Source organism: Rhinoderma darwinii, chromosome 7 (genome assembly GCF_050947455.1).
Source record: "Rhinoderma darwinii isolate aRhiDar2 chromosome 7, aRhiDar2.hap1, whole genome shotgun sequence".
NCBI lineage: Eukaryota > Metazoa > Chordata > Amphibia > Anura > Rhinodermatidae > Rhinoderma > Rhinoderma darwinii.
The window spans coordinates 57,115,951-57,143,745 of record NC_134693.1 but is presented as its reverse complement, the minus strand read 5'-3'; the positions used below and the strand labels follow the sequence as shown (position 1 = coordinate 57,143,745).

Below are 27,795 nucleotides of genomic sequence, written 5' to 3'. Positions count from 1 at the left end.
GATCTGCCCGCATTATGTTGAGTGTTTGTATGTTTGTATCCTTGACCATGATGATGTCTAGTGGTATCGTAAGGTTCCGGAAAGCCATCAGAGTCAGATAACTCTGTTGTGACATCCGTAGAATCATACTACGAAGACGTGAAATTAACTCTATTTTGGCTCTTATTGTAAATGCTCCTTGAATTGGACCGTTTTTTAAAAATTGGTCTTGGAGGTGCGGTGTCTGTGCGGTTTTCCCGCCATGTGTAAACCAGGTCTTCAGTGTAGTCTTTCTTGTCCCTTTCAAATTTGGAATGTTTGATTTCAGTAAGGATATCTTCCAGTTTAGAAACATTATCTTTTAATTTAGGATGTAGTTCTTCAAATTTATAGTGATCCTTGTGCACAGCTAATGTGAGATGTAATTATTTAATGGAATGTTCGATTTCCTGTAATTTCTCATTCTCATACTTGACTATGAGTTTCATTAGTCTGATGCAGGAATCTGACAGGATCTCATTCCATTCCACATGTGTCGTTGTACTTGATGGTGGGAGTCCTATGGAAGCGTTGACCACTTGGGATTGTAGCATTATCAATATAAGTTTGCAGTGTATTACTATCCCACCATACTCGGGACCTGTTGGAGTGAAAGCTTCTCCAGGTCACGTATGAAAGACATCAAGTTATGGCTATGTTCACCTGTGGGTAACAAGTGGTTAGAAGAAAGAGCAGCCGCTCTATTGAGCCTTTCTTGGCTATTCAGTGTAGCCATGGCCTGATCCATAAAGGCAGATTTAAAAAATCAAAATCATCAACCTGTGTAGGTCTATGCAATGACAAACCATCAAAAGAGCGTGACAATTGTAGAATCTTGAATGTCGTTCATACATAGAGATGTGGGAGTTGGTTAAGAAAACGAGACCACTGACCACAGTAGCTGGGAAGAAGCAAATAAAAATTGGTCCGCTCACGACTCATGCAAATAGCAAACGCCATGTCCCATCATCCATCGTCAATTGGGCAGAGGATCTACGTCGGAGGTAGGTAGGAACCGAGGAAACTAGTGAGAGATCCAGCACACGATGAAAGATAAAAATGCAAGGCTGTTTATTGGTATCACAATAAAAAAAACAAGCAATTAAAATCCCGGCAGAGAACGCTTAGGCGTTTTGAACTTCTGATTTCATAGAAATCATAGCTACTCTCTTAATATACTGGAGCTGGCTTTATGGATCAGGTGTGCAGAGGGTGTGTGGCCAAGAAAGTGGGTTTAACCCCTACATAGGATTCGAGATATGCAAAGCATGAGTGGCTTCATTATGTTGATGTAGACCACACACAGGCTCAAACGTTAATAATAATGGAATATGTAAAAAAGAAATTATTAATCGATGAGTTTAATAGGTGGTGCTCTAATAATCGTAACATATTAGTGTGTGTCTAAGAACTTCAGCTGGGTTCCAAATTTGGATCACATCCGTCAGTTACTAGAAACAATTAGACATGGAAGGAGGTTGGTGTGAATGAACCCTACCCAAAAAAAGATGCAGCAGGTACTTAATACCAGTATGCTTGTGATATGTGTCCTAGATATCTGAGTGTCCAGGATCTGTGTAATTGGAACAATACATCAAAGAATGTATATGAACATGCCACAGGTTACTCAATAGAAATGTGTCAATATCAATAAACACTACTAATAATCATGTACACATCTATGCAAGAGACATAACAGTTTTAACTGACGGAAACTACTACTCACTACTTTCCTCAGTTCCTACCTACCTCCGATGTAAATCCTCTGCCCGAGCACCGATGGATGATGGGACATGACATAGACCTACACAGATCGCTCAGCTACGCTGTTTCCGTAACTCCCATAGTAGTGAGTGGTAGTTACGAAAGCAGCATATCATGCGAGTTACGCTGTTTCGGTAACTAACATTCAGTTCTATAGGACTTACAGAAACAGGGTACCTCAGCGAGCTACGCTGTTTCCGAGGTCAAGGTCGGATTTCACCTGCTTCTGCCGGAACACAGAGCGGCAGAACAGTGTTTAGGGGGCGCTGTTCTAGAGATAGGAGCGAGTCCCAGAGGTGGAACCCACGTTTATCTGACATTTATGACATATCCTGTGGATATGTCATGAATGTCCTTCATGGGGAAAACCCCTTTATAGCAAAGTGGAGGTGAAATTTACAATTCATTTTTTTTGCAGAAAATCAGTTTTAATCTATTTTTTTTCTGTAACACAGAAGGTTTTACCAGAGAAACGCAACTCGATATTTATTGCCCGGATTCTGCAGTGTTTAGAAATATCCCACATGTTGCCCTTGTGGTAATGGACTGAAGCACAGGCCAAAGAAGCAAAGGAGCACCATGTGTATTTTAGTGGAATTAGGGCGTAAAAATTAAAATCTAATTTTTTTCCAACAAAACGTAGACATTTTTAATTTTTGCAAAGCATAAAGGAGAAAAAGCACCCCGACATTTGATAATCAATTTCTACCAATTACGGCAATACCCAGATGTGGTAATAAACTGCTGTTTGAACACACGTCAGGGCTCAGAAGGGAAGAAGCACCTTTGGAGCTCAAGTTTTGCTGGAATATTTTTCGGGTGCCATGTTGCATTTGCAAAGCCACTGATGGAGCAAAACAGTGGAAATCCCCCCCCCCAAAAAAGAGACCCCATTTGGGGAACTATGGCCCCCAAATTTATCGAGGGGTATAGTGAGCATTTTGACCCCACAGCTTCTTGGCTGAATTTAGTGGAATTACACCATGAAAATTAAAATCTAACTTTTTCTAAAAAAAATTTAGTTTTATCTCAGATTTTTCCATTTTCACAATAAATAAAGGAGAAAATGCACCCCAACATTTGTAAAGCAAACTCTTCTGAGCATGGCAATACCCCATATGTGGTAATAAACTGCTGTTTAGACACACCACAGGAGTGCTATTAGGCTTTTGGAGCTCAGATTTTGCTGCTGGAATGGTTTGCAGCGCCATGTAACATTTGCAAAGCCCCTGCGGGACCAAATCAGTGGAAACCCCCCAAAAAAACCAAAAGTGACTATTTAGGAATTTATCGAGGGGTATAGTGAATATTTTGACCTCACAGGCTTTTTGCTGAATTTAGTGGAATTATGTGTGAAATTGAAAATATTTTTTTTTCTGATAAAACGTGGACATTTTCAATTTTTACAAGGAATAAAGGAGGATAAGCACCCAACATTTGAAAAGCACTTTCTCTCGATTACGACAATACCCCACATGTGTTCATAAACTGCTGTTTGTACACACGGCAGGGCTCAGAATGGCAGGAGCGCTATTTGGCATGCAGATTTTACTGGATTGGTTTTTGGGAGCCATGTCACGTTTGCAAAACCCTGAGGTACCAGAGTACAGTGGAAGCCCCCAAGACGTGACCTCATTTTAGAAACTACACCCGTCAAGGCACTTAACATTTGCCTGGACATATGACAGGGCTCAGAAGTGAAGAGCAACACGCGCATGTGAGGCCTATTTTAGTGATTTTCACAGCATTGGCCCCAAATTACAGGACTCTGAGGTCAAATAGTAAAACCATCCTCCAAGTAGTGACCCCTATTTTGTAATCTACAACCCTTAGGGCATTTTAAGGGGAGTAGTGAGCATTTTTACCCCACAGGTGTTTTTACATTAGAAATTAATGCGCAGCAGATGGTGCAAAGTGAAATTTGCAATTTTTCACTGATATTTTAGTGCACAATATGTTGTGCCCAGTTTGTGCCATTGAAGACAAATCTATTATATATTTTAGAAAGTTTGTTTGAAGCCCGATTTTTCATTGGTTTAAAATGAAGTGACGTCATGCTCCATCCTCCACAGCGTAGCTACGCCTTGGCGTCAGAGGAACACCACACACAAAATGGCGCTCGTTGATTGAACAGGCGGCTGCGCAGTGCGGTGCATGCTGGGAGGGAGGTCAGAGTATACTCGGAGCGCAGTGTCGGGCGCTAGCTCTTTGTCTGCTCACAGCCTAACCGGAACGGATGGGCTGACACGGCCGTGATGGTGAGTATCGTTGGCGGTGGGAGCTGGGTCTGTGCTTTGAGGGTGCGGTTGAGAGCGAGCTCCATGAGGTTACGTGTGCTGTATGGCAGGTCTAGGCCACACCGCTCCAATGCTGACCTTCCCAATATGGCGGAATGTTCCCGACAACAAGACACCAAGCTGTTGGGCCGCCTCACTTTCCGGCTTCTCCGCCGTCCGGTGTGAGACCCTTTGGCCCGATCGACTACTGTCACCCACAACAGCCCCCCCCGGGACGGACGGGCAGACACACTCTATCTATACCGTAAGTCAACCTCCCGAGCAACGCCGGGTATAACAGCGAGCACCTCATAAACTGTTAAGCGGGTTCTCCCGGGTATAGTGATGTCATATATGTGGACGTAAACTGATGTTTGGGCACCCCGTATGGCTCAGAAAGGAGGGAGCGCCATTTGGCTTTTGGAGCATGGATTTTGCTTGGTAGTATTTCTGTTTGGGGTTTTACTGGTATTTCAGTGTATAATGTGGGGGCATATGTAAGCTGTGCGGAGTACATCAGGGCATGATAGGAGGGTAAAATAATGCGGTAAATAAATAATCCGCAGATGTGTGGCCAGAATCGCACTGATAAATGGTGCCCAATCTTCACCGCTTTTGGAACGCACTGCACATTTTGTGTCGCCAGATATTTTTTATTTTCTCTCCAATGGAGAGAATTAGGGATTATTTGTTGTGGGACAATCTGTAGTTTTCATTGGTACCATTTTGGGGTACACGCAATTTTTTGATCACTTTTTATTCAATTTTTTTGGAAGCAAGGTGACCAAAAACAAGCAATTCTAACAATGTTTTTTATTCTTTCTTTTACAATGTTCACCATAGGCTATGAATTACATTTTTACCTTATTCTGTGGATCAATATGTTTATGGTTATACCATATGTATAATGTTTTTTTTTATGTTTTGCAGCGTTTGCACAGTAAAATCACTTTTTTTTAAAAACATTTTTTTTTTGTGTCACCATATTCTAAGAGCCATAACTTCTTTATTTTTAAGTCAAAAAAGCTCTGTAAATGCTTGTTTTTTGGGGAACAGGTTGTAGTTTTTATTGGTACTATTTTGGGGTACATGCGACTTTTTGATCACTTTTTGTTCTATGTTATGGGAAGAGTGGTGACCAAAAAATAGCGATTCTGGGATAGTTTATTATTTTTATTTTTTTCGTTGTTAACCGTGAGGAAAAAATAACATTATAGTTTTATAGTTTGGGTCGTCATGGACGCGGTGATACCAAATATTTGTACTTTTTTTTAATGATTTCATTTGTTTTCCTATGAAAGAAATCGTATTATAGGAAAAAAGGCAGTTTTTTTTTATTTGAAACTTTTATTTTTATACTTTTATACAACATTTGTATTAACTTTTTCCACTTTTTTTTTTGTCCCACTAGGGGCCTTAAAGTCCTGCACCTCTGATCTTTACTCTAATATATTGCACTACCCACGTAGTGCAATGCATTAGAGCTGTCAGTTATTCACTGACAGCAAGCCTTTTAGGGCCCACCTCCGGGCGGGGCCTAATGGGCTTCTGTACTTGGCAGACCAGGAGGACATTGTTAGGCCTCCGCTTGCCATAGCAATGATCGGCACCCCAGCGATCACATCCCAGCGAAGGTAGGGATCGGAGCTGGCTCTGTTACATACAGCTGAGACCCATGACTGATGTTGCAGGCTAAGCTTCTGAGCCTGTGCTATCTTCTTTCTGCATCCGGAAGTATTTCAGGACCCCGCCTCTGGGCGGGACCTAGCAGGCTTCCGTACCTGGTAGACAGGAGGCAATTGTCAGGCCTCCAGTCTGCCAAAGCAGCCAGCAGAACCCAGCGATCGCATCGCAGGGAGCCGATCTGCTAGAAAAACCCCATAGATGCAGCGTTCGCTTTTGAGCGCTGCATCTAAGGGGTTAATTTGCCAGATTGGAGGCTAACTCCAGTCCCGGCCATGCAGCAGGGTGTCACCTGTTCTATACAGCTGACACCAGCTTCTGAACCGGCACCAGAAACACAACGTACCTATATGTTGTGTTGCGTTAAGTACTTAACGACAATGTGCTAGTACGTTGGGTGACGGGGGTTAAATACATTTAAAATATTTTGTTCTAACTGAGCACCTTATTTATGAAGCACATTCGCCACTTTTTCGAACATTTGACTGAGGGTAAAATGGATGAGATTTTAGAGCCGGGCCAACTGCGACTTATTTATTAAGAAATTCCTACACACTTATACTTAGAAAAGTGTCAGAATACATCACCAGGTCCGAACTGGCATTTCTAGCCTAAGGCTACTTTCACGCACCAGTATTTTAGTCAGTATTATGCTTCAGTATTTGTAAGATAAAACTAGGAGTAGGTCCAAAAGATGGAAGAGGTATAAATCTTTTCATTATACTTTTCACTGTGTAGTTTTTACTAAAAGTTTTGGCTTGTAAACACTGAAGCAAAATTCTGACCAAAATACTGCTGAGTGAAAGAGGCCTAAGCCAAATTTATCAACAGGGCACTCAGTTGATGAATCTGTTACATGCTGCATGGCAAAGAGGGGGGATAGAATGATGGTGAACTGTCAGTATTAATGGAGTTTCTCTCATGTCTGAAAATTATAGCTCCAACTGCTTTAAAGATCTGTTTTGAAGCTATGGTGAACATTAATTTGTTAAAAAAGTAGTCATTGGGGGCTTGTCTGGATTCTGAGCTGAGCAAAGGCGTGTCCTTCTAGCTCTGTGACCTGCACCTATTTTTAAATTTTCTCACAGCTTTTATTGCCATCAAATCCTGCACAGTGTTGAGTAATTACCAAAACACCCTATTACTCACCACCGATGGGTCAGAAGAGGAGAAAGCTGCCACAGGCAAGTTTGCGGCTTTCATTGTGGCACCCACATGGTCCTCCTGAGCAATCCGGGCTCTCTGCACAGAGCGCTTCTACCACAGCCTCGCCTTGCCTACTCCGCACAGCTCCTGCTGCTGCTGCTTGGGAGTCCTTCCAGTGGAGTAAGGTCGTGTCTGGAAGCATGACAGGCACTTTAGATTCAGCCTCTGAGTTACAGATACTATCTTTCCCTATCAATGCAGCCAACCCTGCTCATATATCAGAGCCCACCATGCTATGCGGTCACTGTTAGCTGCCCTGAGGCAGTCCATTCAAAAGGATATTTCCTATGCACTTAATGCTCTGCAAAATGAAATAACTGACAAAGGGGAGAGAACTTCTCATTTAGAAGACAAAATGGAGGAGTTCATTCAAGCCCATAACCAACTGTTGATACCACATTATCTCTTTGAATTGAAAAATAGCAGATCTAGAAGATCGTTCAAGGCGTAACAACCTTAGGTTTAGAGGCATTTCTGAAAACATAGAACCTGACAGTTTCAAAGAATTTCTTGCTGCCTTTTTATTTTCCTTTTACCAAATACAGAGCAGGGGCGTAACCGGAAACCCAAAAGCTAGCCACGGTCGATGAGGTCACTAGTTCTCCTTTAAAAAAAAAAACATCTACCCTGGACAAGGAATGGACTGCCATAGGACCTCACAAATAACTCAAGAAAATCACCTTTGTGTTGCTATTTAAAGAGGCTCTGTCACCAGATTTTGCAACCCCTAACTGCTATTGCAGCAGATAGGCGCTGCAATGTAGATTACAGTAACGTTTTTATTTTTAAAAAACGAGCATTTTTGGCCAAGTTATGACCATATTTGTAGTTATGCAAATGAGGCTTGCAAAAGTCCAAGTGGGTGTGTATAAAAGTAAAAGTCCAAGTGGGCGTGTATTATGTGCGTACATCGGGGCGTTTTTAATACTTTTACTAGCTGGGCTTTCTGACGAGAAGTATCATCCACTTCTCTTCAGAACGCCCAGCTTCTGCCAGATCACGCTGTGACGTCACTCACAGGTCCTGCATCGTGTCAGACGAGCGAGGACACATCGGCACCAGAGGCTTCAGTTGATTCTGCAGCAGCATCGGCGTTAGCAGGTAAGTCGATGTAGCTACTTACCTGCAAACGCTGATGCTGCTGCAGAATCAACTGTAGCCTCTGGTGCCGATGTGTCCTCGCTCGTCTGACACGATGCAGGACCTGTGAGTGACGTCACAGATCTGCACTGCCAGAAGCTGGGCGTTCTGAAGAGAAGTGGATGATACTTCTCGTCAGAAAGCCCAGCTAGTAAAAGTATTAAAAACGCCCCGATGTACGCACATAATACACGCCCACTTGGACTTTTACTTTTAAACACACCCACTTGGACTTTTGCAAGCCTCATTTGCATAACTACAAAAATGGTCATAACTTGGCCAAAAATGCTCGTTTTTTAAAAATAAAAACGTTACTGTAATCTACATTGCAGCGCCTATCTGCTGCAATAGCAGATCGGGGTTGCAAAATCTGGTGACAGAGCCTCTTTAACTACAGGTCTCCTATGGACACTCGGTTCTAATAATCTTATGCCCTGCCTCAATACCTATTAGTATGAGGGCAATACACCTATCATATGTGGTCACAAATGGCTACTAGTGTATAATTTTCAGTACACCATTCCTGATTAACTGGACTATTTTTCTTCTGTGGTATCCAGCAGATTCACCTTGAACAGGACGTTTTGTCTTCCCTTTATTGCACTCTCTAACTTTTTAGAGTGTTCTGACATGTCAGAAGTTTGTCAAACGTTTAGCTACACTTTAATCTATACAAATGTCAATTCCTAAACATTGGGATTCCTTTAACAACGTATAATTCTTTACAAAGCCAATATCATTTTCATAGGGATAACAAATCAATTACCTATTCAGGGATTCAATTAACTTCCCAAGTATCAAACTTAATACTTACTAATAATAGATTATTGTATCATAAGATTTAAAAAAAATCTCCAACAAATGCAACAGCATGTAATATTCGGGATGTGTCACATAGCCTCGGTTAAGATGATCATCATTCTTCAAATTTCATTCTTGTTCCGCATTCTACCAATTTTGTTCCTATGAAGAACTTGAAGGATCTTCAGTCTCTTATTTATAAAATCATTTGGATGGATAAGCATCTTCGAGTTCAAGCGGATACACCTTAGAAACCGATTAAGACGGGAGGCATGGGGTGCCCTTCTATAGTTCAGTAATATAGAGCATGTATATTTAATCAAATGCGATATCTATGTCTAAATGATTTGACAAAAAACTGGGTCATTTTAGAAACTCAGTTGCTTAAAACTAACTCCATTTCAATATTTCAAAATCCAATAATGTTCCCCTACCTATAAGGGCCATAATGGATCTCTGGATCTTATTGACCACTAAGAAAGCCTTGGTTAATTTTTATCTTTTAAATATACCTATAAAGATATTAGAATCGGTCATTCCCAACTTGAAATTGAACTCGTGGGTTCTTTAAGGGGTAACTTATGTAGGTGACCTATATGATGATAATGATTTACTTCCATTCTCAGCGATTCAGGACAAATACCATATTCTTAAAATTGGCTTTTTTTAAGCACTTGCTTGCAAATTAGACTTGTAATATACCTATTTCTTGCATTAGATTTTGCCTTTCTACATTACTTCATAACCCATCACTTTAGATGAAATGCCTATCAACTATTATTAGGCGCTAATTCTTCTCCTACCCCTTCTTTGCTCTAAAAATGGGAAAGTGATTTAAGTCTGTCAATTTCTCATAGGCAATGGCAAGAATACTTTTCTGCAATTCCCAAAGCATTCTAAATGCATTAACCATTTGGAAAACTCCAGCAAATTTCTATATAGATGGTATTTAACTTCTTACAGACCTAAAAACATTTTTCAAGGCTCGCTTTCTAACTGTTGACGTTGTAACAAAAGTAATGCTAATGAAACCTATTTGGTGGGAATCCAGGGAAATGATTCTTTTATGGAAAGCAATTAGGGACTTTCTCAGCTTTGTGGTTACTCTAGAAAGTCAACGAATACCCAATGACTTCTAACTATTAATTTAGATGTGTTTCCCTATGAACACAAAATTATCATTACCCACACTTTAATTGCAACCAGATCTAGAATGGCAAAGTTCTGGAAGAATCCGAGTCCACCCCCATTAGCGGAGATAATAAACTCCATTAATGACACTTGTCTATCTGAAAAGTTTATTGCCTATAATCCTACAAAAATCTTCAAACAATGGGACATTTGGTTCAAGTCACCCCACAATATAATTATTAATTCACAATAATAGTGAAAGGTTTTCTTCTTACCCCAAATATGGTTTTAAGATTGGTATTCATATTGTCCATATCTGCATACATTTATGGAACAATTGTCGACCAATTTTGATTTTCTTCTGTTATTCTATTGCACCCTTATTCCATTGATTCCTTATTATTCTTTCCTCTTTTTTGGGGGGACAACGACTGTGAAATAGCATGCACAAATTCAGTATTTTGCATAAAGGTATATACTATATTTTTTTTATTATTGCATTATGTGTTACATTCCTTTTTATACTGAGCGACTACTTTTGTGTCTATTTCCCTTGGTTATAATAAAAATTCAATGTTTAAAAAAAAAAAAAAAAGTAATCATTTGTCAGAGCTCTATACTTCGTTTTGCTATGGGCCCCTATGATTGTTGTCGCTCCTGCTAGGGAGGGAGAAGTTTTACAATGAAGAGACATACTATGACTTCAATGATAGTATACACCACTTGAATTTCTTATTTAAAAATACTGTAGTTATACACAAAAGATTGTGGCATTGGAAGCAAAGAATAAGTCTGCCGCTTCCCCTGTTTTAGCATCTGAATTGAGGTCCTTACGACTAAACCTACAGACACTTTTGGCATCACAACACAATATATTTCTTAAACAGATTCAGGTACAAACATATGTAAGTAACAATAGTGCTGCAGCGCTTCTGTCAAAAAACTACAGGCTTCCCTGCGTTCTAGAATAGCTTATGTGTTGGACTCTCAGGGTAATAAAGTGATTGACCCAAGGAAGATCGCTGAACAATTTCAGTCTTGTTATGGCTCCCCTTATAATTTAAGTGATAATGCTTGGGTTTTTCAACCTTTTTCCTCTGACATTGCTAATTTCTTGATTGAGGTGTTGTTGCCGCAGATATCCCCAATGCAACTACAGGCCTTTTCAGAATAGTTTACCATACCTGAAATTTTTTAATCTATTTCCTCCCTAAAGCTATTTAAGGCACCTGGTCCTGATGGATTTACGAACAACTATTATAAGTGTTACTCCTCAGTATTAGCCCCACATCTCCTCAAGGTGTATAAGGCTGCATCTGAAGGATCGTTCACCTTAGAAATGCTAGCCGCCACTATTGTTGCCCTCCTGAAGCCTGGATATGAGCCTACTACTCCAGAAAACTTCAGTCCGATTTTATTGTTGGATTCAGATATAAAAATGTATGCAAAGATCTTATCCGATAGACTCAATCACATAATTCCTAGTTTATTCAAGCCAGATCAGGTGGAATTTGTGGCAGATCGTCAGGCTCCGGATGGCACACGGAGGTTCATAGACCTTAAACAATGGGCGGACACCTTCTCTGCTGCTAGCCTTGAATGCGGAGAAGGCGTTCGACAGGGTCCACTGGGGATACTTTTCTCAAATCCTGGATTGCTTTGCTCTGCAGGGTCACATTAAATCGGCCATACTAGCATTGTACTCAAATCCCTCGGCTAGAGTTTTGGCATCGGGATTTCTCTCCAGTCCCTTAAATATGAGTAATGGGACTTGTCAGGGCTGCCCCCTCTTCCCTATCATTTTGGCTATGGTAATGGAGTCTTTGGCAGAGCTAATGAGAAGTAACTCTAACATTGCGGCCATTTCAGTGGGTTCCTCAGTTCTTAAAAATCCATCTGTACGCGGACGATGTCATAATATCAATTACTGATCCACTTACATCCTTACCAGCTGTTCAGGACTCCTTAGCTAAATTTGGACAGGTCGTCTACTACTCTGTTAATTCCTCTATATCCCAAATTTTGAATATAGGGGTAGACCCTCATACGAAGAACATATTTGATTCTCAATTTCATTATACTTGGCAGGAGAATTGTATTAGTTATCTAGGGGTGACCCTCACATGTCCTAGTTCAGCATTATTTGCCAGTAATGATTCTCCTTTGCTTTCTAAAGTTTCCAAAATGTTAGATGGTTTTCCTAATTCTATGATTTTGTGGGTAGATAAAGTGGCTATTGTAAAAATGATGGTTCTTTCTATCATATTGTACATGTTCCGTACTGTTGTGATTCCAGTCCCCAATACTAACGTACCTTCTTAAGCTTCAGAAAATTCTCACTAATTTCATTTGGGCTGGTAGGAAGCCTAGAATTTTATTGCCCACAATGACTAGGTTTTGGTCCTGTGGGGGCATGGGAGTTCCAGATGTCAAAAGATACTATGACGATACAATACTTACGCACCTTTGGCACTGGTGGTCTGATTTTCCATATCTTAAATGGGTAGAAATTGAAAGAGCTGCCATGACAGGCCCCCTTATTTCCCTCTTGTCGACCAACAAGCAGCAGCGGGTTAAAAACGTAACACGTATTACCTCGATTGATGCCTCGTTGTCCTCCTGGAAACATCTCATTGCAGCTACACCTCCGTAAAAACCTGTAAATCAACTGCCTTCGTTATCTTATGTAACGTCCACGGCCGTCGCTCTCACTTACCCCCTAACGACCGCGACCGCAGAACTCCATGTCAGGGCTGGCATCTCCTCCCCAAGAGACACCAGCTCTCGCATCCGCCTAGCTGTACACTGGTCTCTAGGGTGTGTGCGCACTCGTTCCCGACCTTAAAAGGGCCCGCGTGCGCACATGAAATTAATTACAAAATCATCCCCAGTTCCCTGGACTATAAAAAGGGCTTTCCCCTTTCACTCCTTGCCTGAGCATTGTTGTGTATTCCCATGTTAGTCTTAGCAAATGGTCCCTTAGTTGTATCCTGTTATCAATGTTCCTGTGCCCTGCTAACTGTATCCTGTATGCCGTGCTGTGTTTGTTCCTGTGCCCTTTCTAGTGCTGGAGTCGTGTTGTGCCACCTGCCACACCTGCTGTCAAATGCCATGTCTGGTGTCATCTGCCACGCCTGGTATCATCCGCCATGTTTGGCGTTATCTACTGTCAAGTTCCATCTGTGCCTAAGCCTCTGCTACTGTCTGGACTACTACAGGTACACTTGTGCCAGGACTTTGCATAGACTTTGTATACTGTTTGGCCAGCTGCTACTCCGCTACGGCGGTGAAGCCTAGTGGGTCCACATACCCACGGATCGTGACAGTATGCTCAGGTTATGGCAAAGTCAAGCAGGCAGACATGCGAGACCACCGGTCAAGACAGGACCTACTCCTCCAGGCAGTGAACGCCATTGCACATCAGCTGGATGCGCAAGCTGCAGTCTTCACGACACCTGCTCTGTTGCTCCTGGTGTTCCTCCTGCTACACCTCCAGTTAGTAACAGTGCCGACCCTCGATTCTCCCTGCCACTACCTCCTCTCTATGACGGAGATGCGAGGACCTGTAGGGGATTTCTAAACCAATGCCAAATCCACCTCAGACTGCATGCAAAGGCCTTCCATTCTGATGATGCAAAGATCGCCTTTATAATCTCTCTCCTTATGGGCAAGGCCCTGGCTTGGGCGAACCCCATTTGAGAACGTCGGGGACCAGAGACCCATGACTTAAAGTGTTTCTTACGGACCTTCCGTACAGTATTTCAGGAACGTGGGAGAGTCTGTTCTGCTGCTTCATCTCTGCTAAACCTTCACCAGGGCGATATCTCCGTGGGCAAGGATGCCATTCAGCTCCATACCCTGGCTGCAGAACTAACCTGGAACATCGAGGCCTTGGTGGCTACATTCTGGCAGGGACTGCCTCCTGAGATTAAAGATGAGCTTGCCACTCGAGATCTGCCACCTACCCTGGATGATTTCATTCTTCTGGCCACCTGGATTGACATGAGGATCCGGGAACGGCCCCAATAGGTTCACCGGGAAAGAAGATTCCCTAGGCTGGCTCCTACATTCCAGCAACCCCTGCTGCCATCATCAGTTGTTCCACCAGAGGAGCCTATTCAAGTGGACTGGCTCAAATTGTCAGACCAGGAGAAACAACGCAGACACACTTTGGGACTATGTCTGTATTGCGGCCTCGGAGGCCATTATGTGCATTTGTGTCCCCAGAAGCCAAAAAACTCCAGTGCCTAGGATTGGTTGGAGAAACAAGCCTAGACGGAACGGCGCTAAATAAAAAACTGTCCATTCCCGAGACCATAGTGTCAACACGCACCGGATCTCTGCCTACCTGGACTCAGGGTCCTCTGCAAACTTTATCCAACAAGATCTAGTGGATCATCTGAAAATTTCCCACAGTCCCTCTGGAGATGAATCTGGCTGTTGCCTCGGTGAATGAACTTCCTCTACCCGATCGTATCTGAGACCAAGCCACTGAAGTGGGAGTCTTTCATACTGAACTGATTACATTTCTGGTCTTGCCTAAAGCCATCAATCCTGTTCTGCTGGGTCTGCCTTGGCACTGGTTACATGCCCCAGTCCTGGACTGGAATTCCAGAGAAGTTCTCCAATGGGACTCCACTGCTGCCTGTTACACATCCGTCCTGCCCAGCTTTCTGTGCCTCAGTCATTAGCAGGAATACCTCCTAATTTTCCTCAGTTTGCATACGTCTTCTGCAAGAAGGAGGCTGAGATGCTTCCTCCACACCGGTCTTACAACTGTCCGATTGAACTGGTTCCAAATGCTTCACCTTCGAAGGAAAATTTTATGGGCCAGTTTGTGGAAGACCCGACTAGAGGTGAAGCTCTGTTGGATCTGGTCATTTCTAATAATGCAGAGCTTGTTGGGAATGTCAATATTCATGAAAACCTCGGTAACAGTGATCACAATATAGTTACATTTTACCTATACTTTAAAAAACAAACACGGGCAAAACACTTAATTTTAAGAAGGCCAATTTCCCAAGGATGAAGGCTGCAATTCAGGATGTAGACTGGGAACAACTAATGTCAAATAATGGTACAAATGATAAATGGAAGATTTTCAAATCTACTTTAGGTAATCATAGTGCAAGATTTATTCCTATAGGTAACAAGTATAAACGACTAAAATTAAACCCCACATGGCTTACACCTTCTGTAAAAAGGGCAATACATGACAAAAAAAAGGACATTTGAAAAATACAAATCTGAGGCTACAGCTGTAGCCTTTTTCAATTATAAAGTGCTTAATAAAAACTGTAAAACGGTAATAAAATCAGCAAAAATACAAAATGAAAGGCGGATGGCCAAGGATCGTAAAACAATACCCAAAAATTTCTTCAGGTATATGAATGCAAAAAAGTCAAGGTCAGAACATGTAGGACTTCTAGATAGTTGTAATGGGGAGTTGGTAACAAGGGATCAAGAGAAGGCAGAGTTACTAAATGGGTTCTTTAGCTCCTTATATACAACAGAAGAAAGAGCAGCTGATGTAGCCGATGCCAGTGCTGTTAATATATCAGTTGATATACTGAATTAGATGAATGTAGATATGGTCCAAGCTAAATTAAATAATATATATATACACAAGGCCCCGGGACCAGATGGGTTACAACCTAGAATTCTTAAAGCGCTTAGTTCAGTTATTTCTATCTCCCTCTTCGTAATATTTAGGGATTCTCTAGTGACTGCCTGACTGGTATAGCACCAAGGGACTGGCACAGGGCAAATGTGGTGCCTATTTTCAAAAGGGGCTCTAGGCCTTCCCCGGGTAATTATAGTCCAGTAAGCTTAACATACATCGTGGGGAAAATGTTTGAGGGGCTATTGAGGGACTATATACAGGATTATGTGACAAAAAATAGTATTATAAGTGACAGCCAGCACGGTTTTACTAAGGACAGAAGTTGTCAAACCAACCTGATCTGTTTTTATGCAGAGGTGAGCAGAAGCCTAGACAGAGGGGCCGCTGTGGATGTAGTGTTTTTGGAGTTTGCAAAGGCATTTGACACTTTCCCTCAATTGACGTCTCATGGGTAAATGAAGGACTATAGGTTTAGAAAGTATCGTTTGTAATTGGATTGAGAATTGGCTCAAGGAATATATGCAGAGAGTTGTGGTCAGTTATTTTGCTACTCTGAATGGTGTCCATTTTACCTTCTACCAATGTAATTAACCTGGCTGGTATTTTTGCGGTATAATGTTTCATCCATGGAACAATGTTAACTGTTGTTAACTCAATGCTTTACTTGTGATATAGTATTTACTATGTATCCTTGTATTGCCATGTTGGCGAAATGTTTCTCTATGTTCTATATGTAATTCTGTTCATATTTTGAAAATCCTTAATCAAAATTGAAATTTTAAAAATTTTAAATAAAATACTGTAGTTAAACACATGTAATCCTTGGATGGCAAGGTCAATGGCCAGTGAAATTATCTCTCAAGTAAAGTCTTTAAACTGTCTGGAAAAAAGCCATGCAATCAATGACCAGAGTTGTTGTCAATCTGATAACTATGATTAAGTATTCATCACAAGAGCAATGCATACTTCTCTATGAGCTGTAACTCGTTCTAAAATTCCTTTCATTTTAACCTTTTAGGAAGCTGCAAATCCCCACAAATTCTAAACGGATTAATCAAAACTGAACAACAAGCCAGTTATAACTCAAGCTCATATGTGGAATTTGGGTGCAATGAGGAATATGTAATATATGGTCCTATAATTGTTAAATGTGAGAATGGTCAATGGACTGATCTACCAGTATGTCACAGTAAGTACAACATTAAACTAGACACTTCGAAATAGCAGCCTGCATTTACTAAGACTGGTGTATTTTACACCAAAGTGGAGGAGGTAGTTGGAGTGATTTTTGCGAAATTTATTAGTGCCAAGTTTACACTGAATTTTTTTCTCTGACAGCCAAACAATCTAATCTAAGTAGGCGTAAATTTGAACTATAAATTTGTGGTTAGTTGAGTCAATAACTATTGCCTAAAATAAGTCTCCTTGGAAAAGTCGCCCACTCTTATCAATTAACAAATTTTGACTAATAAGAAAAGAAGTTGCAAAATGTTGTGCACATTTGACATGTCAGGATGGAACTTTTGAAGTCACATTTTATGACAAAAACTAGCGTAAAAAGTTTGATAAATCTGGGCCACTGAGTAATACAATTAAAAACTAAATATCAGTTTCCCTTTTAAATTTTTCAGGTCCATGTAAAATCTTCTCTAAAGATCTTGCAAAATGGAACACTCAGTTACAATCATCTGATGATCCTAAAAATATTCTTGCTAAAAATGATAAACATGGCACGGAATTAAGTGCCATGTTTCATGCACTGTCACTCACACAATCAAATTGTTTTTGCGGTCCGCAAAAGCACAGATTCGTTGTCAGTATATGCTGAGCATTTGTCCATAAAAAGAACCTTCCGCAGTCCATTCATGTGTCATCAGTATTCATGGATCCACAAAAAAATTGTGGAAGGCTGAAAATGATGTCACTAATAGTCCCACCCCCTGAGTAGGTCACATAATCGCTCTGGTGACATTTTTTCTTGTGTTTTTGCTTTGTTGAGAGCTCTGTTTGATTCCTCTGCTGATCTAACTCTGGTTACTGGCGATTCCTTCACTGCAAAGATGTCATGTGATCCTGTGTATGATGGTTTCCTGGACTGGCTCCTCTCTCGGCGATTCGGACGGCAAGCACCAATGCTGGAAGAAGAACAGAAGAGAAGGAGGAAGTGGTATTGGGTTCAACCCATTGTCTCCCAACAGCCCAGGAAGGGTAATTTCCACACCCTCACACGGACCTGCAGCAGTACCTGGACAAGTTTCACAGCTACTGCCGTCTGTCCATCTCCGCCTATGACCTTCTGATGTCATTCCGTTGTCCTGGATTCAACTTCCAGGACACCAACATGCGACGGTGCATCACTATGGAGGGATGGCTAATCGTGACACGCAGGTAAGAACACATAATGTCCCATTTGCTCCTTTCTGCCATGTCACCCTGGTACAGATAGTTAAATCATAGTTGTCCCCTTTACCTATTGCCGCCCTGGCATAGATAGTATAACCATAGTTGTCCCCTTTGCCTATTGCCGCAATGTCGCCTTGGTAATGCTAGCCCTAATAAATGTTTTAATTTTTTTTTCCACAGATTCCTGACAACTGGATACTCATTTGTATCGCTGCAATTAGACTTTAAATTGGGGTGCCCCACCATTTCGCAGATCATCAAACTGACCTGCGAAGTGATCTGGCAGCAACTGAGAGTGGCGGTGATGACACAGCTCAAGGCGGAAAACTGGCTTCTGATTGCCAAGGGCTTCTACCAATCTGCACAGTTTCCCAACTGTGTTGGCGCATTGGATGGGGAACACATTTGTGTGAAGAAGCCACCTCACTTAAGGCCCCTCTACTTCAATTATAAGCAGTATTTCTCTGTGGTGCTGTTGGCCTTGACTGACAGTGACTACCGGTTTATGATTGTTTATATAGTGGCTTATGGGAGCTCTGCTAATGCGGGCATCTTCAGGGCTTCCAGAATCGGTCAACGGCTTCAGTCCAACCAGCTCGCCCTTCCAGAACCAAGACATGTGCCGGGATCTTCAGGACCTACAGCACCATTTGTCATTGTGGCTGATGAAGGCTTTGGATTCCCCCCACCAGATGCATCCATTCTCCAGGCGTGGCTTTGATGACCGGCGGCACATATGGTGTGAGACAGTATGTTGAGTGCACCTTTCGGATTCTCAGCAGCAAGTGGCGGGTATTGCAATCCTCTCTGCAGATGAGTCCGGATAATGTGATGCTGGTTATCCAAGCTAGTGTCATCCTCCATAACGTCTGCATTGGATGGTGAGCTTCAGCAGTATATGCCAACATTGACCACCATTCCTCTGGAACAGAACCAGTATGGATGAGCTGGTGTGTCAGGTCTGGCAAATCGGGAACTCCATTTTTTCACCTGTGGGAGCGGTTGCAGATGGATGCTATTCGCTAGAAAATTTGGTTCTGGACTTTCGCCTTTCCAGTTTAGTTTAGTTTGGTTTGTTTCATTTAGTTAGAGTAGGAACTCGCAAAACAATGAGGACCCTTGGCGTAAGTTGCGAGCTTACAGTACAGAGCTTACAGTATTTCTCCCTAAATACCTGTTTATTTATTTAGTACAAGTTAAACTTTTCCTTGACATTTTTTTTGTTTTTCTCGGTGGCATTTTTTTTCTATTATTTTATAAATGTTTATTTTTTATTTTTTTTACAACGGTGGTATTTTGGGCAGAAATACAAACGAATACCTCATTATCCCGTGTGAAAATAAAAGAAAATGCAAAGATATAACCTAAAAAACAAGTTTGGAAAAAAAGTAAACCAAAAAAAGAGAAAAAGTAAAAAATAAATAAAAAAATAATGTTCTGACTGTAATTTATGATGAATGTGTGCATTTGTGCCAAGTATACTACCATCAAACATACCACACATATTATCAACACATTCACCAACATGTAAAAATCCAAACACAAAAAAATACTGTACAAAATGTTTTATATCTTAAAATACTCAATAAAATATATACAAAAAAATCTATATATTGAACCATTCCCGTATTAACGAGGAGATGGCATGTGGTGCTCCGCTGCTATCTCCGCGTTCAACACTCTGTCCATGTTGTGGGGGCTGGCAATAATGGCCATAGGGAGAAACATTCTCCTGCCCTGGGAAAACAGGGACTGTGATGAGTCCTGCAGGTGATGGCTGTGGTGCTGCTTGTGGCAATGGTCTTCTGCGACAGTACTCCAATATCTGGAAGAGCTCACTAGGATCAGGGTTGGATTTGAAGACCTCCACCACCCTCAAGAGAGTGCTCTGGCACCGAATTTTTCCATCCTCAGTGACTGTCTTCAGCAGTAGTGCCAGGCTGCCGCAGAACATGTCCTCCCGTGTTTCCGGGCTTCTGTCTCCTCAGATGTTGTAACACATGTGCGTCTATCTCTGCCCTTGTATCTGCAGTGGCAGGTGTGGATGGCACATTCCGTACTCTTCGACGTACTGGTGGTCTGGAGGGCAGCGTATCATCTGGTGGTTGGTAGATGCCAGTCTGGATCTCAACAGCGGACTCTGTCAAGCTGCTTGGTGTGGAGTCAATAATGCTGGGTGAGCATGGTTCCACATCACCAGTTTCCAGTTGTGTTTCGTCCGAGTCCACTTCATTTTCTGTTTGATGAAGATTGTCGCAAGTTCTATGTAGTGATAAATTAAAAAACAAGAATCTTTTTAAACTGTGTGTTGTATACCTATGATCTTGAGTAGGCCCTAACTACACACAATCAACATAGTAAAAATTGATGGAAGGAAGTATGCCAGGTAACAGGAGGATCCCTGGTACCTAGCATAGCTCCATGCGTCACAAGAATGCCCTAACTACACACAATTCATAGCAGAAATTGACGGATGGAAGAATGCTAGGTACCAAGGGGGTCCCTGGTACGTAGCATGACTCTATGCGTCACAAGAAGGCCCTTACTACACACAATCGATATAGCAGAAATTGATGATAAGTATGCTAGGTTCCTGGTATGTAGCTTAGCTCATGCGTAACAATAGGCCCTAATTACAACAATAAACATAGCAGAAATTGATGGATGGAAGTATGCTAGGTCCTGCAGGTGGTGAAGGAATGCTTACAAATCATAAAGTTAAAATATATGTTAATAAATAGAAAATAAACTATAAAATTCTTCATTTAGTTATGCAATTATTATATTCAGTAAGCACATTTGTCTCCTGTTTCTTTTTCAGAAATTGGTGAGCAGTGTGGTCCACCACCAACTGTACAGTCTGGGGACACCGTGCAAATTAGAAAACATAACTATAAATCTGGTGACTCTGTGGAATTTATATGCCCAGAATATTATATACTTAAGGGAAACAGGATTGTGAGATGTTTGAATGGCGTCTGGGATGAAGCACCAGTTTGTCTAGGTATGTTCATTGTACTTCATCCCAATGTGTACACAAACATAAAGGTAATAAAATCATATCACTATTGGGCCTCATGCGCACGGCCGTAGCTATTTGCATGGTCAGTGATTAGAGGCATTTTTTTAATGTTTAAGATAATAGCATACAGATGTAGTGGTGCTGAATTTGTAAATATTTTTTTTTGTGCGCCTTGCTAACTTAACAACTTAAAGGGGTGCTTCCTTCTCTTTAATCAATTGTTAATATGGCAGCCAACCTAAATATATATATACTGAGTCCAAAGAAATGTCAGCCGCACAGCCCCAGTAGAATGTGGGTGCAAGCCCACCTGGGTCACGACCATAAGACCCAAAAACAGTCCTGGTGCAATGGCGATAGCTACCGACCCGGCCACCACTCATCAAATTTATTAAGGTATATCAATGGCTTCAGGACATGCGCAGTAGCCCTGCAGCCGTTCAACAGCACTGCACACCACATGGATCGTTCATGTTCAGGGCAGCAGCGCGATGACACAATCACATCGCTGCTGCCCTGAACAATCAGACTGAAAAGTACCGACCACCGCAGCAAGCAGCAAACACGGAAGTGGCAGGCAGCAATGGACATGGAATGCAGGTAGATAAGAATATCTCTTCAAAGGCATACTAGTCCTTCTCAATGAATTAGAATATCATCAAAGTTAATTTATTTCAGTAATTAAATTCAAAAATGTAAACTCATATATTATATATCAGTTTTGTGAGAAAGTAGACATGGGCCGCACATCCAAAAGGTGCTTTTGGGCCTCTGGGTTGCTCCCTCTGCAGGAGCGGTGCTGCGGTGGCAGCGGCCACCATGCAATGCTGCAAACGATAGAGTAGGGACCCACTTTGAAAGAGGTCGCCCTGAAGTGGCAAGTGGGCTTATACAGTTTGTTCAAAATGTTAACAAAGGCCACAGGCTGATCGCCTCCATGCCACGCCGCATTGATGCAGTAATTCGGAGCCCCGACCAAGTATTGAGTGCATATACTGTACATAATTTTCAGTAGGCCAATATTTCCGTATTAAAAATAATTTTTTAAAATTGGGCTTATATAATATTCTCATTTTCTGAGATACTAAATTTTGGGTTTCCATTAAGGGTATGTTCACACGCAGTGAGCAAAAACGTCTGAAAATACGGAGGTGTTTTCGCCTGATTTTCAGACGTTTTTTTTAACAACTCGCGTTTTTCGCTGCGTTTTTTACAGCGGAGTCAATGAAAAACGCCTCCAAAAACGTCCCAAAGAAGTGTCCTGCACTTCTTTTGACGAGCCATCATTTTACGCGTATTGGTACTTCGTACTGCGACGGGGGTGCTGATATTAGTGTGTATTGTTGTCAATATAAGGACATCTATCTAGTCCTTAAACTTGACACACAATAAGTTGTTGCTGCATAATGACCTGCTCTTGCCCTTTCTACTTTTTTGCCAAAGCAGCTACCTAGAGAGTGTTCTCTAAAAAAAATAAAAATGTTTACAGTTATGCATGCCACAGTAGTTTTGAAAGCAAGGCACTTAAATAGTGGAGTGTGATGCTGGTATAAAATTTATCCAGGTAGAAGTGGTAACTTTGGTACAGCAGTGGGTGCACCAATTCCTACACTACATTCCCACTAATGTCATTCTGGAGTCCTTCTCTTCGTAAATTTTATAATTGTGGATCTAATCTGATGTACCCATGCACAGCTTATAAATTTTCATGCCATGCCTTACTCTCTTACTTGGCAGGTACTGACAGAATTAAAGCCTCCCTTTAAAATGTACCAGGGACTCATTTTTCTTTTTCTGAGGTGTGTCCCTAAATTAACTTGGCACTTAAATGATCTATGAGAGGCCTAATTGAATATAAATGGTACTAATTGGGGTCATATCGGGGTGGACACTGCACGTTATCACTATTAATTAGTAACCTAAGGATTGCTTCAAAATGTTTCTTGGCTATGGCCAGGCAATACATCGGGGTATGGTACAAAATATCTGTGCTCCAGTAGGTTCTAATGCTTGTCTTATTTAATAAACCCGTATTCAATATAATGCTCCAAATGTAACCATATATGCTGCATCTATGAGGTTCCATCTGTGGGGCAAAGCAAAAAAAAGGGTAGGGTTTTGGGCGATAAATGGTTGCGCATAGAGATTTATCTTGGTCACCATTAAAGCTATAAATTTGTCAGAAAACGACTTAAACTCCTGTTCTCTGAACCCTACCGTGTCAAACTGCATCCATGACGAGCTGCCACTGAACTCAAGGATCTTGGGTACATAATTCTCAGGAGATAGCCCATTTATTTAAACAAAATACCAAATAAATGCAAATCTTTTAAACCTCGCAATATAATTAACCTTTAATACAACATTGTAGCACAAGATTTTAAGCAGTTATTGATATAAATAAAACAGTTGGAGGGGTCCTTGAAGGCATTTCAATCCTATTGTTTTGAACCTCCAACTTTTAATAGGTCTCCAGATTATGTGCCACAGAGCCCTCCTACTCCTGCCATAACAAATTTGCGTGACACCTTAAGCATGCTCACGCCTCCACACACCAATAGCTTTTTCCAAGTCTTTCTAAATCCCGGGAGTCTACATGTCCAAGCCAATGGGGTTCAGATGAACCCTGTGTGGATGCAAAAATTTACTGGAAAAAACCTTCAAATCATTGTGCCACACCACAATGCCACCAGTCCTGGCTACTAATTTTCCAACTACTTTATTCACCTTTGAACCATACAAGAAGAAACAGCAGAGCCAATAGCCAATTATATATAAGAGTAAAAATGTCTTTATAATACAAATATAACAAACACACGTTTTAAAAATGACATATAAGGAAAAAGACCCTAGTAGAACAGATAGAGCGAAAAAGTCACAGTTGCTGAATCGCATATGTATATATACAAGCTATATTTAATGTTTATTTAAAAAGGTATGTTTGTAGACAGAAGTGCATTTTCGTATTACTTGTCCCTTAGCTTAGTAAGTATTATTAGTTATTAGCAAGGGACATAGAGAAAAGAATGTCTATACACAAATGTATCACTCAAACAGCAGTCTTACCCATTGCAGCAACGATGGTCATAAGTGTCCACTCTAAAACATAGAACCCCAACGCGCGTTTCGCTACAGGTACTTCCTCAGGGGGTATGTGTCACACATGGAGGCTCGCAAACCAAAATCATTACCGCCCACGTGGAGAATCAGAATGTCAGGGGGCACTATACAATGCAGCATATGTAATACTGTATATCGGGCAGCGACTGAGACCACTGACATCAAACCATCCAACCTGTGATACTGATTGCGGAAAACCGAGTTGACGACCAGAAGCCCGGAAAACTGCTCTAGATCCGCCACAAAATATGAATAAGTGTTCGATATTCCAGGCAAGGAAAGGACCAGCTTCTACAAAACAATGGACAGCCAAAACATCAGAACCAATCAATACAGAAACTGAGGCAAGAGCAGAATACCACCACCATCCCTGACATGCAAGACCTATGCGTATCACAACAAATGTGGGCGGACATATATCGATACACCAAGGACATGAACAGCTACAAAATGTGCTTTAAGCGCTAAACCACGCTATTCCAAGTGTTGCAATAGTCTAGCCACTGGTGGAGACATAGCCGCCACTGAATTACTAACCTGAATTACGCCCATGTTATCACATTGGAACCATACTTTCTTATCACGTAGCACATCCTTTCTCAAATCTCTGATGCCACCACTGTGGAAAACCATTCCAACCGAGTTAAGTTAGACACAAAGCTTGCTTCAAGCATCAGGCCACCGAGCCACACACCACTGACCCTGCAGGCATGTCCCAAAACCATGAGAACTAGATAAGAAATGTCCCCCAAGACATTACTTGTGAGATAATGTGTTTTAAATGTATTTTATGGCATTTTTTGCACTTTTAGGTACTGTCACTTTAAAATAACAAATGTGAAGTTACAATGCACTGTATTACAGCCTATGTAGGAGTGGCTTAAACTGGGACATTTCCAGAAGGTGGGAGGAGCTTAGGACATAGAGGGCGTCCTGGTTCAGTAAGAGGAGGAGTTACAGTGGCAGTTGGAGTAAGTTAGCAGTTAGATCCGGTTGGTAGAGGAAGAGAGTGGTACCTGGGTCCATCCATCTAGGATCCAGAGACAGGCTGCTTTGAACTATAGTAAAGCTCGCAGGGAGAAAGGGCTTATTCAGACGAACGTATAATACGTCCGTGCTACGTGCGTGATTTTTACGCGCGTCGCACGGACCTATGTTAGTCAATGGGGCCGTTCAGACTGTCCGTGATTTTCACGCTGCGTAAAACTCACGACATGTCCTATATTTGCCCGTTTTTTCGCACAATGGGTGCGTGAAAACCACGCACGGCACACTGACGCACTTCCGTGTGCCGCGCGGGATGCACGCTACAGTAGTCAAAACTATGAATGAAAACAGAAAAGCACCAGGTGCTTTTCTGTTTACAAACATAAAAACAGAGTGTCAATGATATCACGCAGCCACGCATCATATGCTGCTGACACACAGAGCTTTTACGGACTTTTTGCGCGCGCAAAACGCTTCGTTTTTTGCGAGCGCAAAACGCACACGCTCGTGTGAATCCGGCCTTACGAGAAGGAAATCTTCTGAAATCTACTAAGAGTAAGGCCCTATGCACACGACCGTATTTTCATCTATCCCGAAATACTGTCTGTAAATACGGATCCATAGGCATCTGTATGTCATCCGTATATACCGAAAGGTGTCCGTAAAAACGGTGCATATTGCATCCATATTGCATCCGTATTCCATCCGTATATACGAATCCGTGAAAAAGAGGGAGGATGCAAATTATGTCATCAGCATGTTGCATAGCAACGCTTCCGTAAATACGGACGGTTTACGGATGCATATCCGTAGTCGTCCGTATTTACGGAAGCTCCCATAGACTTCTATTGGAGAGTCCGTGCCGTAATTACTCACAAGAACAGGACAGGTTCTATAATTTTTTCCTCACGGTCACCCTTCTGTAAAAATACTGAAAGGTGTCCGTGGCCAATGGAAATTAATAAATTCGTATTTACTGTCCGTAATTACGGACCGCAATTACTGATGAAAAATACGGTCGTGTGCATGGAGCCTTACAGGAATCAATTATGTGGACTGTGAACAATGTCACCATGTACGTTGGTTAATCTCATTCTTCTTATATACGCCTTTACTACCCTTACTGACAGGCTGAGAACCATTACACAGAAGCAGAAAGCTGCATTTATGGACAGATGTGCCTCCATATCATATGGAAGAATGTAACCGCCATTTTATATGCAAAACTTAAGTAAAATTGTGCAGCGAGCAAGCCTGTTCAGGACGCAGCCTGTTTTGGCCTTGTGGCACAGCTGATTTTTTCAAATCTGACATGTTACTTCATGTGGTAATAACTTGGGAATGCTTTTACCTACACAAGCGATTCTGAGATTGTTTTCTCGTGACATATTGTACTTTATGTTACTGGAAAAATGTGGTCGATAAATTCAATATTCATTAGTGAAAAACACCAACATTTTTAGAAAATGTGCAAAAATTTGCATTTTCTAAACCTAAATAGATGTGCTTGTAAAACAGATAGTAATACCACACAAAATAGTCACTAGTTAACATTTTCCATAAGTCTACTTTATGTTTGCATAGTTTTTTGAGCGTCCTTTTATTTTTCTAGGATGTTACAAGGTTTAGAACTTTAGCAACTATTTCTCACATTTTCAAGAAAATTTCAAAAGGCTATTTTTACAGGGGCCAGTTCCATTATAAAGTGGCTTTGAGGGCCTTATATATTAGAATCCCCCAATAAATCACCAAATTTTAAAAACTGCACCCCTCAAAGTATTCAAAACCGCATTCAGACAGTTTCTTAACCCTTTAATCCAAACCCCGCGATTTCAGAGTAAGGTCGGCCGATGTGCTAGAAACCTCTAAAATGTGGCGATTGCAACTGATCTTCCATTACAAGACTACAAATAACTTTGCCACACAGGAGATCTTGCCGCAAATAAACTGATAACCTCAAAAGATTATGCGGATGGAAAACCCCCACCGTAGGCATAGCAAAACGCTTGCAAAACACCTGCCCCATGGGCATAATCCTACAAGCAAAATAAAGTAGATCGAACAATGACTGCATGTCTTTAAATCACATTTTTTAACTCTACGCGCACTGGCCACCACACTCTACAACTAAACAAGCTTATCCTCGAGCAACTGACACTCCATCCTCTCCGTCTCTATCACTATCTCAAAGGATTTGACCACCATGGCCAGATCTTCAGTCTTATCTGGTGCCAACAGGATGGCAAAACAAACCCCCACCCTCTCCATAGTCTGCAACAGTAGGGAAATTCACATCCCAAGAGGACCGACAAACAAAAATCGTCTAAGTAGTGTAACACAGACACTACATATAAAATGTTATCATGTATACCTACGGGGAAAAAATTCTGCAACGCAAGAACTAGAGAAATCTTCTGAGTTGCAGAATATTTTTCCTATAGACATACAATGTAGTTTTCAGGGCAAATACGCCATGTGCAGGCGGAATTTCTGCCTCAAAATTCTGTTTGGAAGTTTGAGGCAGATTTTCCTCTCCCTGCACGCCAATTTTTGCGTCGTTATTGGCCCGTGGCCATTGAACGCCGCGGGCATAAAACGCAGTGAAATACGCTTTCTCTGCC

At 41.6% G+C, this 27,795-nt stretch overlaps 1 protein-coding gene across 2 annotated transcripts in view; it reads left to right on the top strand.

The window, feature by feature from the left end:
* The window catches only part of LOC142657900 (complement factor H-related protein 4-like), a 170,058-nt gene that overhangs the window by 72,318 nt on the left and 69,945 nt on the right, over positions 1–27,795 (top strand). For both annotated transcript variants that reach the window (XM_075833423.1, XM_075833422.1), the window contains 2 exons: positions 16,661–16,831; positions 20,867–21,049. In XM_075833423.1, coding sequence (XP_075689538.1) covers positions 16,661–16,831; positions 20,867–21,049 — 354 coding nt within the window. The remainder of the gene's footprint in view (positions 1–16,660; positions 16,832–20,866; positions 21,050–27,795) is intronic.